We start from the raw sequence: 13,185 nt of genomic DNA on the forward strand, positions 1-13,185 counted from the left end.
TATGTCACAACCATATTTCATTAGATTAGATTCAACTTTATTGTCATTGCAGAGTACAAGTACTATACAACGAAATGCAATTTAGCATCCAACCAAAAGGGCAAATTTAAGTGCTTTTTAACTTCTTACGGCGGTTGTTATGTGTAAATGATGATGAGTGATGTTTTGGGGGGGGTCCCTGCAGCATGTACCTGGAACACACAGACGATGTCCTGAAGGCGGTGGAGGAGATTGCTGGAGAGGGGGTCCCTGAGCTGCTGAACGGTGCCAAAGGTGGCTGCTCTGGAACCTGGCCCACTCTGAACAGGTATATATACCTATGAACCTGCTCTGGAACCTAGCCCACTCTGAACAGGTGTATATACCTGGGGTTCTGACCCATTCACTCAGAGGAGTTAGCTCCACCCCCCTGGATCAGTCAGATGAAGGTAGGGTTGCCATGCCAACTGTCCCGTATTAGCCGGGATGTCCCGTACTTTGGACCGGATGAATATCCAGTAGGGGACCTCCCTTGTCCCGTATATTCATCCAATCACAGGCCCTCTCATGCGTACGTATAGCGTAAAATCCACCAACCCCTGCAAAGCTGAGCGTAAAGAAGATTTACACAAACTTAAAGATGAACTCAATGATTTGAAACAGGACGTTTCTCAACAACTTCCAGCTGTCTCCACACAAATCCAGGCCCCTGAGAAAGGCCATGTAGCCGCCATGAGTTGATGTGTTCAGCGTGACGCGTGTGCTGTCATCTCTGGGTCTTACCACCCTCTCTCCTGCTTCCTCTACCAGCCGTTTGACTCCATGGTCCTCTAGATTAGATTAGATTCAACTTGCAGAGTACAAGTACTATACAACTAAATGCAGTTTAGCATCCAACCATATATGTAAATAATATATAAGGGCATGATGTAAATAATGTCTCTAAGGACATTATTTTCAGAAGCATGTTCTCTAGATTCTAATCATGTAGTTCAGGGGTGCTCACACTTTTTGGAACCAAGATCTACTTTTCAAGTAGCCAGTCTGCCAAGATCTACCAGTCTAGTTTCAACATCGCAAACGTACATGCACGTACTACAAACACACACACACACACACACACACACACACACACACAGTTCCCAGCCTGCATAGTAAACTCACAATACACTTTCCCTCTCTCTGTCACACAGCCACAGGAGAAGACCATCACAAACCCTCCCTCTTTGCTATTCTCGCTCACACACATTCACACACACACACACACACACGCACACACACACACACACACACACACACACACACACACACACACACATTTGCCAGTCTGCATAGGGAGCCATAGCACAAACCCTCCCTCTCTCTCCCCCTCTCTCTCCCTCTCTCTCTCACTCTCTTACACACACACACACACACACACTCACTTTCTCTCACTCACACACTGACAGCCAGTCTGCAGTACCATAGCCAACTACTGATCCAACAAACAGAAAAGTAAACCAGATACAAAACAGGTAGTTCCCTAGTTTGAAAGGAGGAAATAAATGCATTTCTCTACCTTAGTGGGAGACCTGGGCCATATTCCACTAACGGTGGCTTAATATAGCGGCGCTATAATTAAATGCGGCGCTCAGGGACCTCGAGATTGGTATTCAAGCCTCAGGTGATTCCTCGAATGAGGATCAGCCTTGTGTCATCAGTGTTCACAGAAGACAGGCTTACAAATCTTCGATATGGGCGCGTGGCCGAAGATATAAAAAGCCCAGAAGAGCCGATAGTCGAAATGACGATACAATGGCAAAAAAAACCGAAAAAAGCCCTCGTGCCGGCTCTTTCAGTAGGGCAGAGCTACTTTTATTGGTTGAGATATACGAAGTGGAAAGGCCAGTCATCACGCGCAAAGGCAGCACTGCTGTAGTCAATAAAGCCAGGGAGATGGCGTGGCAAAGAATTGCGGACGGGTTAAATGCGTAAGTGATATAGCTTACCTATTGTTTTATTGTCATCTTGTAATAAATGAACATTCACTACTGTGATCTTATCAGTCTCAATAATATATAATATAATATAATAATATCAGATGTCTGTTTAAAATGATGGTGTAGACGCACTTACCACAACTGACATAACTACAATGCATTTACTCTCAATTACTCTAAATGGGTGAGGTGTTTGAAGCCTTTCTCACCTAGTAATGATGTTCTTCTAGCATTGTAACTGCCAATGACCATAGACTGTCTTGGCATAGATTACTTCTTCTCATGATTACTGATGGATAGATGATTCACTTATGTATGTGTCACTTTGGATGAAGGCTTCTGCTAATGGCAAACATGTCATGTAAATGTGAAATGTAGTAACCCTTGGCTTATATTAATTATTCTGTTACATCTCAACAGGAGCCATCCCAGTGGTGAGGTTCGCACCTGGCAGCAGGTCAAAATCAAATATAAAAATATTTTCCAGAGTGGTAAGTAGCCTATAATGAAATGTGAAATGTCCTTGGTCAAGTAGTTGTTGATCTGGAAATATGTCCCTTTTTAGCGACCAAAAAACTGGCTGACGCCACTGCCACTGGTGGGGGACCTCCACCGCAGGACCTCACCTCTGCGGAGGAGCGAGTCCTCGGGCAGAACCGGGGCCGACCTACGGTTGAGGGAATAGAGGGGGGGACCTCAGCAGACGTCCCTCCCCAAGGCAACGTTTCTCAATATGTGCAAGGTATTATCTACTACTCTTCCTCAACAGATCAGTCTCTCAATGGCAAAAACTAATGAGTCTTTATCTTTCAGTGACGAGAAACATCATGACACTTATCGATCCTCCTCAAGACCTAGACCCTGACCTATGTGTGAGTCGTCCTTGCTTAGCAAAAATACCATGCATCTTATGCAAATTCATTCTTTTGCTTTAACTGCAGTGTTTTGTATTTGCAGGGAGATGGCCCCAGCACGTCTAGGGAGCTGGAGGAGGACACCATTTCCGCTTTCACTGAAGTGGCAGAGGTAAAACCATTTAATGTGGAAAGTTTTGGATGTGTCTGCATTCTTTAAATTATGTAAAACCCAACAACTTTTTTGCAGGACCAACCAAGCACAAGGACCAACCAAACACCATGTACTGAAGTAAGTAACTACTCATATTGCTATGCTATTACATCTAGGGTCTGCTACTCTGACACAATTTCCCTTTCAGTCCGTCCGTTCCCTGTATTCGAAATATCTGGAAATACGCAGGGAGGAATCCAAACTGCGCTGCAAGAAGCTCAAACTGGAAATTGAGTTACTGGAAGATCAGGTGGAGAAGCTAGTAAGTATACATTTAAACAGAAGAAGCAGAAGGTCATGGTCTGACTCAGGACTGAAATTTAATGTTTCTTTTTTTTGTCTTCACAGAGACAACAGAAGTTGTAAAAAAATAAAATAATTTCAAAAACAACTTTGACATGCTTTTTTGTCTTAAATGCTAAGCTTTTAAATAAAAGGGTGAACTCAAACAAAGGTGACCATTAATACAATACATTAACTGAAATAGCTGTCTTTATAATGGTCCCGCATAGTTCTTCCATCCATGGGTTCCAAGCCTAGTGCGACATCTTCCCATTGCTCCTCCGGCAACATTGGGGGAAGTCTCTCACGGCGTATGACTGCAATGTTGTGCAAGACTGCACAGGCTACAGTGATGTCACAGGCCCTGTCGGGGGTGACCCTGAGGCTTTTCAGGCACTGAAATCTACACTTCAGTTGCCCAAAGCACATCTCAATTCGTGCCCTTGTTTTGTTGTGGGCATGGTTGAAGGCCCTCTCTGCTTGGGTTGCTGGGTCTGGGTAGGGAGTCAGCAAGTGTGGCATGCAGGGATAGCCTCTGTCTCCAAGCAGAACTCCATTAAACTGCCCTATAGAATAGAAGTATTGGTTACATATGCATGACATTCTTCAGCTTCAAATACATTAAATGAAACTTGGAAAGTAATTATCTTGCCTTGTGTAAACCTGTGTGCTAGTGATGATGCTCGAAATATTCTGGAATCATGGACAGAGCCAGGCCATTTGGCTTCAATGCTAGAAATCACGCAATTTGCCTCGCAGGTCATCTGATGGCATAGAGGGAGACCTTCAATGATGTGGCACACTTTGCTTGGCAGATACATTGTTATGCATAACTGAGTGTTCACATCAAAACTAATTTCATCTATTAGCACAGATGTGCACATTTGATCCAAAAGCAGTTATTACTATTCTGCCTGACAGTGTATGGACATACCTGTATATTTAGACTATGGAAAGATTTCCGATTGACATAGTCTGCCTCCACAGGTCCAGATGGGGCCTTGATGCGCACATGGGTGCAGTCTATTGCGCCTAGAACATTGGGGAAGCCTGGAGGAGAGGATCAAGTTAATACAGACGCTTGTCCTGTAGGCTACTTTACATCTATTTTAACATGCATCACATACCTGCAATAGAATAAAACTCCTGCTGGATTCTTCGTGTTTCCAGGTGACCAGGGAAAATGATGAAGTCCGCGAGGCAATGCTTTAGGGCAAGGTACACCCTTCGTACTTCCCGGCATACCGTTGCCTTAGCGAGACCTTCTGCGTCTCCAACTGTGTACAAAAATGCCCCACATGCGAAAAAACGCAAGCCTATGCAGACAGACTGAACTGTGGTCAATGCATGGCTGCGGTGTGTGTGCCTCCTAATTTGTGGCTCCAGCAAAGTACATAAATAAACTATGGTTGGCCTGCTGAACCTATACCTCTCCCACAGGTACTCATCAGGAAAGGCCAGTGGATTGGTTCTGTCCCTGAAGACTCTTGGAGCTCGTGGAAATAATTCTCTTCTGATGATCTGCGCCTCTAAATCCACAGGGTTGTTGAGAAATGGACATGCCATCGTTGTCTAGCCTATAGGTATATGAGCAGGCTCTGCTTATATAGCATAGGCCCATGTCAATTGATTAATTAACTACATGCAGTGGTGTAGTCTAGTTTTTTCTAGTGGGTATACTGTGATTTTTCCCTCCCAGCCTCATATAATCGTTCATTTCGGAACGCCATAAAAATAAATCTGCGCTCCCTGTCTAGCGTGCCTATCTAAAATGTTATAAGGCTGATCTGTGCATGATAGTGCTACATTCTGACATGTTTAATGTCGCATTTCCCCCCCTTTGATGGTGTATGACGCTATAGTCAGTCCCAATGGTCCAAAAGTCAAGTGCTTCGTAACACAGACGGGTTGAATTTTATGAATGAAAGTGAAAGTTCTGTCACAAAACGCTGTTACGTATCCTCGCACATTTTTAAGTGGGTATATGGAAATCCTTGGCTTTCCTAGTGGGTATACGGCGTAGTCCTGCGTATCACATAGACTACACCACTGCCTACATGACACTGTGGCAGAGCAAAGTCATTCCTTTAGCAAGAGATTAGTGGTTATCTGCATATTAGTGGTTACTGCATATGTTTCATGTCTTTTTTTCCTTATATTGTGACCTTCTTTTGTTGTTATCTATATCTATCTATCTGTCGCACAATCAAACTATCTATATCTATCTCGTGTGAAGTGGGAACTAATATTTCCTAAAAGCAACGATTAAATAAATTAAAACCAATAAATAAAAACAAAACACACCCATACCATTTTGGTATGAGATGCATCCATCTATTATTCCGTCAGTCCTTCATAACCAAAATAACCCTTTAACATAAATCAATAACAAATGAATGCAACAAAAAAAACATCTTCAAAAATCTAAATCAAACTCCAACCCTCCACTGCGCCAGCCAGACCGCTGTGATGACAGCAATGCAAGTTGAAACAATGATTATTTTTTTTAACACTTTTATTTATTGATCTATCGATCTATCTATCAAACTTCCAAAATATCAAGTTATCTATCACACAATCAAACTATCTATCGATCGATCACACTTTCAAAATATCAAGTTATCTATCACACAATCAAACTATCGATCGATCCCACTTTCAAAATATCAAATTATCTATCTATCACACAGTCAAACTATCTAATCTATCTATCTCATGTGAAGTGGGAACTAATATTTCCTAAAAGACACATGAGGAACTTTCGTTCAGGGTTTAGTTTCCGCCTGTGAGCCTTTTTTGACGCACGGATGACTATAGCCTGTGTTTTAGCCTGGTCGGGACCAGGCTAATTATATCTGACTCAGAAGGAGCTCAACCAAGCAGCGAATTATTTGAGCCACATTGATGGCACCGAACGCAAGCTAACATTTTCGAGGCTTAGAACTTTATCGAGGCTTAGAACTTTATCGAGCTTTGTGGAATATGGCCCTGGCACTGGGAGGAGGCAGCTAGTTTCTAATAGTCAGGGCTGTAGGAGCTGGTTGCAAGGTGTCATCAGCCACTGTGGATCTGTCATCGAAAAGGCAATCTGCAGCCTCGAGAAACTTTTTTCACAATTTCGCCGTCTTTGAATTACTTCTTGTGTTTAACAAGAACGTGACTGACGCGATAAGAAGCTATCGTTACAGCCGTACGTTTTCGCTCTTTTGCCACATTTCCCTTCTTCGAAATAGCCCGTAGATTTGCTGATCAGACAGACGCATTTCCAATATCACATCGTGTAAAAAAGTCCTCCTCCCATTCTGGATGGAAGTTATACGTTATTGGTTTCTTACTTGGTCCAGCTTCCCCACTCATTTGTATAGCCTTTATTTAGTATTATATAGTAAATAGTAGAAATTGGAAGCCTAACTAGGTAATTAGTCTCGCCGGTATTTTGTATTTTGTAGTTGGTGCTGTTGACTGCGCATGCGTGGTGAACCGCGTGTTAGGTGTAGGTGAAAAGATCAGCTCTCAGACTGGCTTACCTGTACGTCAATCAAGTGTTAGGGATTTGTATTAAATACTGTGTGTTCATTTAAATAACATGTGACTGGGATCAGTTGAAGTCTCACAGAGTCATGGAAGAGAGGCTCTGCTTTTGAGCGACGTGGGGGGAAGGGGCTCCTGACTGGGAGAAAAGTATTGTGGTTCAAACCGTCTGTAGATTGCTTATTTTTACCTATGTACTAACAACCATTTTGTACCTGCTGTTATGATATCCTATTTTCCTATACTCATTTTATACTATCATAACTAATGATTAATGATAAGTCTATTCTTCAATATTGTATTTTAAACTTGTTAATCGAATCCCAAGTCATGAGAGTCTGTGGGCCTGGCAACAGTGATGTTTACACAAGCGATCCTGATAAGGACATAGAACTTACAGACCTGAATGTGTGTGTGTCTAACGTCGTGCTAGGCTGTGCAAGTACCGTTGCAGACAGAGTGTCCAAACCAGGGGCGCCGCTAGAGATTCTGGGCCCCATGACAGAATATCATTTTGGGCCCCCCCACCTAAACCACCCATCAACCTAAACCCAGTTGAAGTTGATGAACTATTGATGCACTGCAAGAAATCCAATGATGGACATCTTTTGTAAATGTAATTTAAAATTACAGTTAATACAGGAATCAACAATTCAGCAAAGAAATCTCAACATTCTTTAACTTGTTAAATTAAGACTTGAACAACACAAGGACAAAAGTATAATTAAATGAAGATTGGAACCCAATTATAAAAGTATAAATCTATAATAAAAAATAAAAATATAATTTTAATGGGGTGGTATTGTGTCTAAATAAATGTAGATCTTGTAAAGATCAGTTGGCCATAATACTGTCAGGATTAGATCAATGAAGAATTACAGCAGAGAGATATTTACTGACTCAGCATTGCTTGTTTCACACAAAGACAAACGTGTCTTATACAAGAGGGAGCAACACAGACATGGTGCCAGCGAAATTGAATGTGAAATGGGAAGATTTTTATTTTTACACTGCGGCAGTACTGTGGAATAGTATACCTGGAGAGCTAAAAACTATATCTAGCCTAATGCACAACGATTCAAGATAGGAGTAAAGAGATCAAATCAAATCAAAGCTAAACGCTGGGCCTTCTTAGTAGCAAAATCTTTAATAAGATCCTTAAAATCTAGTGATGAAGCCAACTTGCTGTGCTGCTGTCATTGTCCTTTGTTACTTCTTGCTCTTCTTCTTCTGCCTCTTTACCTCTTAATTTTTAAAATTTTAATTCATTTTATCCAAACAATTACGAATTACAGGGACATTCCCCCTGGAGTAACTGAAGGCTAAGTGCCTTACTCAAGGGCACACTAGTAGTGGTGAGGTTTCAGGCGGGATTTGAACTCACAACCTTCCGATCCCAAGTCCAACTCACTATCCACTACTAGACCACCACTACCCCCCCACCTCTGCTCTCCTCTCTGGCTGCCTTGCTTGAAGAGGGCCCTGGCATGGAGTATCCATAGGTACATAATTCATAATATGTCCTATAATAGTATTAACATAATAACACATACATTACACCAGATTAGCTAACTTAAATGTTATCTAGCTAGCTAACAATATTATTAAGATGCCAGTGTGGTCAATGTTATTGCAATTACTGGAAGAACTATTAACTAAATATGAATATTAGCTAAAGTTGTATTCAATGCTTGCATGGTAATGCAGCATACATTAAAATATTCTAAATATGTTTGTTAACCCCAAACTCCTACTGCTCACCCCCTTCTCCTTCAACTGGGAGGTGCATCTGTGCATGACGTCATTAGCATGTAACATTATACTAGCTAGCTAGCTATAATAGCAAGAGTGCATAGCTGCTGGATACAAATTCACTGAGCTCTAATAACCTATATTTGGACCAAAATTGCCCTCATCTCATACATTTAACTGAAATTATACTGACAGTGCACTGTAAGTTAACTATACTTGAAGTTAATGTTAATTAGCTATCCACTTGTTAAGCCTGACGTCAAAAGTGACGTTTAGCCATTTCCGAGTCCAAACCAGAAATTCTCCGCACCAGAATACCTCTGAACTACAGCGGTAGAATGACAGTTTAATAGTTTTTTAGACTCGGATCTATTCATACAACAAGGGACACAGCACTTTCCCGTTTTCTCCATATTGTCAGGGTATTTGAGCCTCGGAAAAGCGCTAAATATAATTAATTATTATTATTATTTCTCCATTTCGAAGACAGCACCTCAGCCAACGTTGGGTCCCGGAAACATGTCACGACTTAACAAGCGGATAGCGAGCTAACTAGATCATCCACGCAGTGATTAGATCACTAAACCACTGTTTTTAGTGATTTTTTTACTTTTCTCTTTTGAGACCCTGACTTTGGCTTTGCCTTTCACGACATCGTCCACGCACGCACACGTACATTTGATGCATTTCCAATCTGGCTGTCCTCCATCTGTCCCACACACATACTACAGCAGGACGTGTTGGTCATGGAAACCTTGTCAGAATATTTGCGGTAACGTTCCTCTCGTCTAGCAGCTCACGCGCGGTGGACTGAACCATGCAATGACTAAATAGAGGGGTAAATAATAAGGCTTAATTTTGTTAAACATAGAGAAACAAAACTCCAGTTTGTTTCTTTTGTGACTTTTTTTATTACATAGAATTATAATTTGAATTCGGCTACATTAACGTCCTTATGATAATAATAATAATAATAATAATATTTATAAATATAATATATAAAAAAAAAAAAAAATTAAAAAAAGATTCTCATGGGCCCCTGTCAGTGCTGGGCCCTTAGGTCAGAAGAAGAAGATAACACACTCGCACGGACACCGAAAGGAGTATTCCGATATAAAACAGACGTTTACCATAAAACCTACCAGAGAGGGACAGCCCATCCCAAAATAGATAAAGACTGTGGTCCCGGGGGAAGCGGGGCTCTTGTCCGGTGAAGCTTCTGCAGGGAACCAGCTATTCTGGTCTGCGGAGGTGAAGCTAGATAGGACCCCTTTCCATGGAATGAAATGCTATTGTATGCTGATATTATTGTTTGCAGATGTGCTCGAATAAATATTCTCTTAAAGAACAGTTCAGTAGTGGTGCCGAATATTTGATTGGATCATTTTATCTTAGAAGTTATATCAAGGACGTCTCGTTGAGATTAAACGGACTCGCTTGTAAGTGACGACTCAATTAAATCAATTCTGGAGAAGTTGATCACCTTACACAAGTGGCAAAAGCCATAGTGAGGATGGATGATAGGCGAACTTTTTTTTTTCCGTTTTTTTTTTTCTCCCGTTTTGTTCAATGCCATGCGATCTACCCATACTACCTTTGCGATCGACCGGTCGATCGCGATCGACGTATTGGGCACCCCTGATGTAGTTGTACCACAGACGAGTGGTCTCTCACTTTCTTTTCTCTCTCTCCCTCTCCCCTCCCTTCTCTCTCTCTCTCCAGGCAGACCTTCCTGGTGTTCTACAAGGGGATGATGGGAGAGCTGGAGAAGGCTGTGAGGAAGATTCCCCCCAGTAGACCAAACGACAACACTGAGGTAGCTGTGCTGCATGCGTGCGTGTGCGTGTGTGTGTGTGTGTGTGTGTGTGTGTGTGTGTGTGTGTGTGTGCATACGTGCGTGTGTGAGTTTCTGTAATGTGCTGGTTCTCCTCCCTCTCCTTCCAGGTCCAGAGTGAGAAGCTGCTGATATGGAACCTTGCTGTCAGAGACTTCCACATCCTAGTCAACCTGGTCAAGGTGTCTTACTGTCTTACTTGTTGTCTTACTGTTGTCTTACTGTTGTTTAGTTTAGTTTATTTATTTAGCACATGATTAACAAAAACTGTGCAAGGAGGGAACGAAGCCCAGAAGGCTTGTACATAGTTCCACTCCCGTCAATAGCTAAAGTTCAATATACAACAAATAACACTTCATACATGTAAAAAAAAAAAAAAAAAAGACAAGAAAACCACAAACAAAATCATATCCATGATTGTCTTAGAGCAAGGCAAGGCAGGGCAAGTTTATTTGTATAGCACATTTCATACAACAGGGGCAATTCAAAGTGCTTGACATACAGCATAAACCCCCTCCAAAAAAAAGCTGATTGTCTTCTGTCATTGTTAGCCAGATGGTAAATGTGTCCCTCTCACTCCCTACATGTCTCATGTTGTTAAACAATGTGCAGTGATCGCTCCATTCACTACAGAAGATTAATTGCTGAGAATAGCATTGTAAGACGCTCAGCGAGAACCATGTCAATTACGTATCCCCCTGCCTGCTGTGCATCTGCTACAAACACTGCAAACAGGGAGGTTAACACATCTGTCATGCTCTGCTGGATCCGCCATGCGTGCGTGCTGCAGCCTATATTTAGATGCTATGAGCCATTCTAATGTGTGTGTGTGTGTGTGTGTTTCCCCTCCTCTACTCCCCTCCTGCTCAGGTGTTCGACAGCAGACCAGTGCTCATTGTGTGTCTGAAGGTGAGTTTGAGGACAACTGGCTCTGCTGGCCTCAGCCACATGACCCGATGATGTCATTTGAACATGATGACGTCTTGTTGTTGTTGATGTTGTTTTTGTTGTTTGCAGTACGGACGTCTTTTCCTGGAGTCGTTCATGAAGCTGGGCATGCCGCTGCTGGACTTGAGTTTTAAGAAGCACAAGGTATGAACTAGGGATGCACCGAAAGTCCGGCCACCGAATGTATTCGGCCGAAAATAGCAAATAAGCACATTCGGTATTTGTCCGGTATATACCGAATACAATACTTTTTTTTAAAGACGCGATCAAACAGTGCAAGCAACCCATGCTGTTCTGTAAATGAGACGAGAATTGAGTGATGACTGCCTACTGCCAAGTCATATAATTACAGCAAACATGTCGGCATGTCTCTGAACGACAACAAGAGGCACATTCCGACATTGACTTCCGTTTTCGTTTTCGCGACTTCAAAATAAAAGCGCACGCTAAGCATTTCAGCATTGTTGAAAATCAACGACACATCGCTAGTCAACTAACACAGCTTGTTTTGTGAGCCTGCTAACAATGTAAAGTAGTGTTATAGTTAACTAGGTAGCAGTGGGGATTACTCACCGAATCCAATTAAAATAAAAGTCTGATCATTTTGATTGGTGACTTGTTCCCCCTTTCACCAGCTGCTGTCACAATTTTTTCATCTTTCATGAAATTAGGAAATATTACGTAATATAAAGCATATTACCGGTATACAATTTCAAACACATCATTTTGATAATTATCATTTTACATGAATAAGCATACAAGCATGAATAAAAAGCTACATTTATTTATGCAACGGTACAAAAATTGTCTCTTCACATAATGCTGCATATAAGCGGCTTTTCAGAGGTCTTGTTTTTACAAAGTTTACCATACGAACAACAGCATTCAACACATCAGATATCTCCATCAGTGCAGACACTTACGCAGCTGTCCCACTGAAGTCCTCCTTGTTCGACATACTCTGATGTGATCTGAAATATTTCCTCCCCTGTTGTTTTTTTATGCAATGTCTTGCAAAAAAGAAATGTTCTGTGATTGTGTCTCCATCCACAAAGCGTGCATTGGCCAAGAGTTGAGCCAAGACTCAAGTTGCAAAGCAAACTGCCCACTGCCACGTATCTTCTCCAAAACAAAATTTTCGATGTCTGCAGACATGTCAGCAATGCGTCTGGCAATCGTCTTAATGAATGAACGAAACAATGTAGGTTATTTTTATCATCTTGGGGTATGGGCATACAATCGTTAGGTTTTTCAGTCACATATTCACACACCCTCCTGTCAATCACCTGGAAGAGGCCGCTTTGCGGACGGCGATACGCTTTTCTCTGACTGTTACCATTCTTATGCCGATCTTTTTGGGCTCGTCAACTTCTAACATTACACTCTGTAATATCATATTTCTTGGCTCCTCGACAGTTGTTTGATGCCTCTGCTTCATTGATTCATTCATCCATGGTCTTAACATTGGCATCGTAACTCCTCCTCTGTTGTTTGTTAACTTGACCAACCACTTGAGACACTTTTTTCGAGCTGGTCCGAGTGTGTCTCCGCGGGTGTGTGTGTGTGAGTGTGTCTCTGCGGTGTCTCTCCGCGGGTGTGTGTGTGTGTCTCCGCGGGTGTGTGTGAGTGTGTCTCCACATACTTTGTTGTGAATTAATATTGACGTGTAAAAGTCTAGGGTGCGAATATAAGACGCAACTTTTTCAGACTTTTTTCCAGGGGAAAAACCCTGTTTTATATTCGGGTCAATACGGTAAGTGGAATTTGATAATTTCCCACGGCACATCTGATGATCTCTCACGGCACACTAGT

The 13,185-nt window shown here is 42.0% G+C and overlaps 1 protein-coding gene across 1 annotated transcript in view; it reads left to right on the forward strand.

The window, feature by feature from the left end:
• The window catches only part of LOC308175670 (Fanconi anemia group D2 protein-like), a gene marked incomplete at both ends in the record, with an annotated part of 30,919 nt that extends 19,396 nt beyond the window's left edge, over positions 1–11,523 (forward strand). Inside the window, 5 exons of the mRNA XM_080551298.1 lie at positions 185–307; positions 10,314–10,407; positions 10,536–10,607; positions 11,296–11,334; positions 11,443–11,523. Of these exons, the coding sequence (XP_080407424.1) occupies positions 185–307; positions 10,314–10,407; positions 10,536–10,607; positions 11,296–11,334; positions 11,443–11,523 (409 nt within the window). The remainder of the gene's footprint in view (positions 1–184; positions 308–10,313; positions 10,408–10,535; positions 10,608–11,295; positions 11,335–11,442) is intronic.
• Between the last annotated feature and the right edge of the window lie 1,662 nt (positions 11,524–13,185).

Source organism: Nansenia antarctica (assembly GCF_963989245.1).
Source record: "Nansenia antarctica genome assembly, contig: SCAFFOLD_343, whole genome shotgun sequence".
In the NCBI taxonomy this organism is placed as follows: Eukaryota; Metazoa; Chordata; class Actinopteri; order Argentiniformes; family Microstomatidae; genus Nansenia; species Nansenia antarctica.